Here is a 6,396-nt window from a genome sequence, read left to right as displayed (position 1 = left end):
CACCTACTTAGAACAAGCTTAGCAAAGCACAGGGACTGCGGTTCAATCCCCCAGCACCACATGCCAGCCAGCCCGCCCCCTGGTGGGCTGAGCTGGCTACACACACACACACACACACACACACACACGTAAATAAATAAAATTAAAAAAATAAATAAATAAATGAAATCAGAGCTAGGAATTGAACCCTAGCCTTGCACATGCTAGGCAGGTGCACTACCACAGAGCCCCATCCTCAGCCCTTTTTACATTACTTTTTTTTTTTTTTTTTGCGAAACCAGGGATTGAACTCAGGCCCTTGGGCTTGCCAGGGAAGCGCTTATTTTACTAAGCCATCTCCCCAGCCCCTCCATTTCTCAGTGATCTTGATTTTAATCAGCAGCAGCTCCCAACTGTTTAGTGTTGCATTGCTTTCTAGAGCCTTCTATCAAATTTGTATGTTATGAACAAAAGCACAGTTTGGGGATTCATCATTCAGTGAATTTGTTTTAAAGTGGGTAATCTCACCATCTTTCATTCTGGGGATTTAGAATTTTATAAATTAATTTTTATTCAGGTGGAGCTCATATTTTTGGGTAGTGTCTCTAATTCACAAATCTTTTATTTTTAGGTCTTAAAGAAATAATTGTGCCCCAGTTAGGATGTCATTCAGAGTCAGTTGTATCAGCCTCTGAATCTGCTGCCTCTAAGCCAAAAAAGAGGAAAAAGGATGAAGTACCTGGTAAGAGCTGTTTTCTTTCTTTGTTTGGTAGTTTGTCTTTCTAGATTATTTTATGTTTTTTCCCTGAATCTCAGAAATTATTAAAAAAAAACAAAAAAAACAAGGGGGGCTAGGGAGATGGTTCAGTGGAATAAGCGCTTCCCTGGCAAGTGGAAGGGCCTGAGTTCAATCCCCAGTTCCGGAAAAAAACAAAACAAAACAAAAAACAAATCCAAAAAAAAACCCTGTGTTCTTATGTGCTTTGTTTTTGTTGTATGCAGTGCTGGGGTTGAGCCTGGGGCTTCACACATGCTAGGCAAGTGCCCTACCACTGAACTACACCCCCAACCCTTCTTATGGTTTTCTTTTTTCCTGAAAATATTTTATCTCCATTGGTGATTCTTCTGATCCGTAGCCCATTGTACCACCAGCCCGTGGTCCACCGGTGATTCTGGTAAAGGTAACATTCTGTTGTAAAATATGATGCATCCAAATTCCATTTTTATTGTTCTTTTTTTTGTTTGTTTTTTGTTTTTTAGGACATGGTCTATAGGGTCTCACTGTATAAATCAGACTCGTAGTGATCTGCCTGTTTACACCCTCCCAAGTGCTGGAATTGCAGGCACGTACCATCATGCCCAGTCTCAATTGCTGTCTCACTGTGCCCTGGGGGCCGGGCTGGCACAGCAGGCCCAGGGATCAAACTTCCAGCCCCTGTCTGCCTAAGCAGGTGCTTTAATTCACTGAGCTATTTGGTTGGCCCTTCCATTTTTATTGTGTATATATTTGTTCCTCCTGTAAGCATTCAGACTAATTGTATATCTTAATCTACCTTTGGATGGAATGATGAAGTTTTCAGAAAACACTTAAAAAGAAAAACACTTGTGGGTTGGAAGTATAGTTCCGCAGTACAGCACATGCTTTACATGCATGAGAGCCTGGGTTCGATCCCCAACACCAAGTAACTAATGACAATAGTCAGTTATTATCTGCTACCCTAATTTAGGAATACAGTTTGTTTGTTGTTTCAATGTTTTGTACAGATAGATATTCCCACTTTATGATATTTACATCCTGCTAAACCTATCATAAATTGAAAATACCATGAGTTAGAAAATTCCTATCATACACCTAACCCATCAAACATCTGAGCTTTACACATAAGATCAGTTATTTGTCCTTGTCATCTCATGGCTAACTGGGACCTGCGGCCACTGTTAAGCACTATAAAAGAATATTATGCCAAATATTACTATCTGAGGACAAGGTTGAAATCCAGCATTTGAACTGTACTTTGTACAACTGTCACGGCTTTTGTGACTTTGTACAGTCAAAAAATTTTAAGTGAAACCATTACAAATCAGGGACTGCCTATACACATAGCACATACATTCAATTTAAATACTTACTGCTGAGTTTCGTGACTCAGGCCTATAATTGCAGCATTCAGGTGGCTTAAGCAGCAGGATTGTCATGAGTTTGTCATGTAGCCTGGGCAACATAGTTCAAGACCAGTCTAAACTGCATAGTGAGACCATGTGTCAAAAAATAAATAGTAAATAAAACTAGTAAATAATAAAACTAGTAAGTAAATGCATTAAAAAATAAATTGAGGGGCTGGTGAGATGGCTCAGTGGTCTAAAGCACCTACTTAGAACAAGCTTAGCAAAGCACAGAGACTGCAGTTCAGTCCCCCAGCACCACATGCCAGCCAGCCCTGCCCCCGGTGGGCTGAGCTGCCCCCCCAATTTAAAAAAATAAATAAAGTCGAAAAAATAAATTGAGGGGGCTAGAGAGATGGCTCAGTGGTCTAAAGCACCTACTTAGAACAAACTTAGCAAAGCACAGGGACCGCAGTTCGATCTCCCAGCACCACTCCCCAGGTGGGCTGAGCTGGCCACACACACACACTCTCTCTAAATAAATGTAAAATAAATTTAAAAAAAAATCTTAAAAATAAATTGAGGGCTGGCCAAATAGCTCAGTGGATTAAAGCACCTGCTTAGGCAGATGCAGAGGCCAGGAGTTTGATCCCAGGCCTGCTATGCCGGCCCCCACACCCAGGGCACTACTGCGATTGAGACTAGGTATGGTGGCGCACACCTGTAATCCCAGCACTTGAGAGGCTGTAAACAGGAGGATCACTATGAGTCCGATCTACGCAGTGAGACCTTGTACACCCTGTCCTAAATCAATCAATCAATAAATAAATAAATTGAAAGCCAGATGCAGTGGCACATGCCTATAATCCCAGCACTCGGGGCTGAGGCAGGAGGATCGTTGTGAGTTCCAGGCCATGCTAGGTTACAATGTGAGCTCAAGGCCAACCTGAATAGTGAGACCCAGTCTCCAAAAGACAAAATAAATAAATAAATATAAAAATTTAATGTCATTTAAAGACTAATATAAATCAATGTGAAATTGCTGAAGTACCTTAGTAGATCAGTGTTAAGATCTATACTCTAAACAAAATGAAAATATTACCTGATCCATACATATAGGTCAGTCAGCAAACTCATTGTGAACAGTGTAATGAAAATATTTTATTTATTTGTCACTCAGGCTGGTCTGAAACTCATAACAATCCTCCTGTCTCAGCCTCCTGAGTGCTGAGATTACAGGTGTAGCCACCACACCCTGCTCGTGAAAACATTTAGAAACACAAAATTAAAATAACTATTGCTGCCGGTTAGTAAAGAGTTTTTAAATGATGAGAGCATAGGCAAAGATGACATCCTGGCTCTTGGTCCTAGCTAGTGTTGTGTAAATTGCTGTGACCATTTTTAAAAATAGCTTATGGCCAGGCGTGTTGGCACACACCTGTAATCCCACCACTTCAAAAGCTAAGGCAGGAGGATCACTGTGAGTTCAAAGCAACCCCAAACTACATAGTGAGACCATGTCTCAAAAAAAAAAAAGCTAAATAGCTTGTGGTATCTGTTAAGAACCTTAAAATGACCAGGTCTTAAGGTATATACTTGGTGCATGAAACTTGGGAGACTGAGATGAAAGGATAATGAGTGCAAGGCCAGCCTGTGCCACGGAGCACAACTGTCAAAAACCCACCTTGAAACGGTCTTTCAATAGAGTATTGCTGGATAGGGATCAGGTGGACTCATACACTAAAGTTTTGGTGCGGGGAAGTTGGAGGAAGATGGAAAAACAAAATGCGGTTATTTTGTTATTGTATAAAATCAATTCTATCAGCAATAGACCATAAATCATTAAATGTTGATTTAATGAAATTTAACTGAAATTCTTAGGAGGTTAAATGTTTCTATCTTTTGATTGATTTCATAATTGTACTTCTAAATATTTTTAAAGAAATAATCCGGGGCCGGGGAGACGGCTCAGTAGAATAAGTGCTTGCCTGACAAGCACAAGGGCCTGAGTTCAATCCCCCATTCTGCAAAAAAAAAAAAATAATAAAGAAACAATTCTTACTATGGAAAGCACATTATTTTTTCTAGAGATGTTCATCTTATGATTATATACAGTACTATGTTGAAACTGTTATAAATAGATACACTGAGTATAGTTAAGTGAACCTTTAGGGGCCGGAAAGATAGCTCAGAGGCATAAGCACCTACCTGGAGGGCCAGGGAGATGGCTCAGTAGAATAAATGCTCGCCTGGCAAGTGCAAGGGCCTGAGTTCAATCCCCAGTTCTTCAAGAAAAAGCAACTACCTGGCAAAACACAAGTTCCTGAGTTTGATCCCCAGCCCCACATGCCATGCAGTCTTGACCCGAGATGCCCATGCACACCATTTTGGTCTCATGCAGGTGCCCACCATGTGACCCCAGAACCGGGCATGGTGGTACACACCTGTAATCCCAACACTTGGGAGGTTGAGCCAGGAGGATCTCTGTGAGTCCGAGACCAGCCTGGAGGCTTATAAAAGTGAGCACAAGGCCAGCTCAAGCTGCATAGCGGAAACCTGACCCTGTCTCAAAAAAAAACCTTCATAATAGAATGATAGGCAGCTGTTAAAATTTACAGTAAAGTCAGAGCATGGGAGCATATATCTGTAATTGTAGCACTTAAGAGAGTCTAAGGCAGGAGGAATACAAATTTAAGGCCAGCCTGGGCCTAGTGGTATAGCTCAGCAGCACAGCACATGCCTGGCAAGCATAAGGCCCTGATTTCAATTCCTGGTATAAAAAAAGAAGGCAAGGCCAGTTTGGACATGTAGTGAGACCTCTCAAAAAACCAAAAAGAACTCTAAAATGCTTGCTCAGTTAAATGTGAATTTCTGATAAAGTAATAATTTCTTAAATATCTCCCACACAATATTTGGGGCATACTTGTTCTACTAAAAAAAACTAATGTTTATCTGAAATTCAAAAGAATTTTTTCTAATCTGGCAAACCCTGGCATACGTATAGTTACTTAAAATCATGAAAACAAACTGTTCCCAGAGAAGAAAAAGGAAGACGCCTCATCCAAATTGGGCAGTGAGTGACCTCTTTTCCTCTTTTTACTTCTGTTTTCCCACCCCTCACCAACTTCCATAAAGAGCATTCATTCCATGTTAAAATTTTATGTGTAAAAGCTAATGCTGATTCCTTCTGGAAACTGAAGCTAGCCTAGAAGTTAGCAGGCTGTTTGTGCTTCCAATTCTTTAGAGCTGAGTAGCAAGCTAGCTTGTGTTCTGCAGACATGTTTGTAAACGCCGTGATTTGTGTGTGCTTTAGGTGCACAGATGAATAGGTCACTAATGCCTCAAGATGCACTGAGCAGTAATCTAAGGAAGAGTGGCCTGAAAAAGCCTGTGGTTGCTTCTTCATTAAAAAGGCAGTGTAAGTTTCTCTCCCCTAGCGTAGGCTACAATGATGGTAAGTTGTCATTAAGTCAGAAGCAAAATGCTCAGAGAAATGCTGCATGTTGCCTCCCAAAGTGCCGCTAACCAGCCCTGGAGCAGGAGGGCTCGCGTGAGCTGAGGCCTTGCTGCCCTGCCTGTTTCACATCGTCATGCCAGGGAGAGGGCTCAGTAGAATAAGTGCTTGCCTGGCAAGCACAAGGGCCTGAGTTCAATCCCCGGTGCCACAAAAAAGAAAAAATACTAATAAGTCATGTGGCCTGATGTGCACCTGTGATAAGATTAAAGAGAACTGCATGTACCCACAACACATGAGTACATGTAAAACTGGTCACATATGAGTAAAGTCACTGGACTGTGTTTGGACAATTTTCCTAATTGTGATATTGTACTATAATTTTACAGAATTTAACTGCTGGGGGAATCTGGGAAAAGGGTACAAATACAAGCTTTATATTTCATATGATTTTCTATGAATTTACATTCGTCTTAAAAGTTTTTTAAAGTCCATTTTAAAAGTCTTAGATTAGTGAACACAAAAAGCTACATTATGTCTTTTTTGTTTTTGCAATGCTGGGAATCAAATCCAGGGCATTGTGCATGCTAGGCAAGTACTCTACCATTGAACTACACCCTCTGCTCCTAACTTGTATCTTTAGATCAAAAATTACCAATAGGGAGCTGCCTAGCATGCACAAGACTCTAGATTAGATTCTCACCAGTACAAAAATGGGAACTACTAGCATGTTTTGGCAGTGGGTGGGCGTCTTAACAAGATGTGTATATATATATATATATATATGTGAACACATACAAATATTTGATTTATTATATGAAACTGGTTCATACATTTAAGAGTACCGATGAATCTCAAGA

General features: G+C 40.7%; 1 protein-coding gene across 6 annotated transcripts in view; it reads left to right on the top strand.

The window, feature by feature from the left end:
• The window catches only part of CUNH2orf42 (chromosome unknown C2orf42 homolog), a 43,170-nt gene that overhangs the window by 9,260 nt on the left and 27,514 nt on the right, over positions 1-6,396 (top strand). For 4 of the 6 annotated variants that reach the window (XM_023718466.1, XM_023718469.1, XM_023718467.1 and 1 more), the window contains exons 4-5: positions 611-721; positions 5,396-5,500. In XM_023718466.1, coding sequence (XP_023574234.1) covers positions 611-721; positions 5,396-5,500 — 216 coding nt within the window. The remainder of the gene's footprint in view (positions 1-610; positions 722-5,395; positions 5,501-6,396) is intronic. The other 2 variants (XM_023718468.1, XM_023718464.1) reach the window with 1 other exon arrangement.

This window comes from Octodon degus, unplaced genomic scaffold (assembly GCF_000260255.1).
Source record: "Octodon degus isolate 3935 unplaced genomic scaffold, OctDeg1.0 scaffold00058, whole genome shotgun sequence".
NCBI lineage: Eukaryota > Metazoa > Chordata > Mammalia > Rodentia > Octodontidae > Octodon > Octodon degus.
This window is presented reverse-complemented; position numbering and strand designations above follow the sequence as displayed.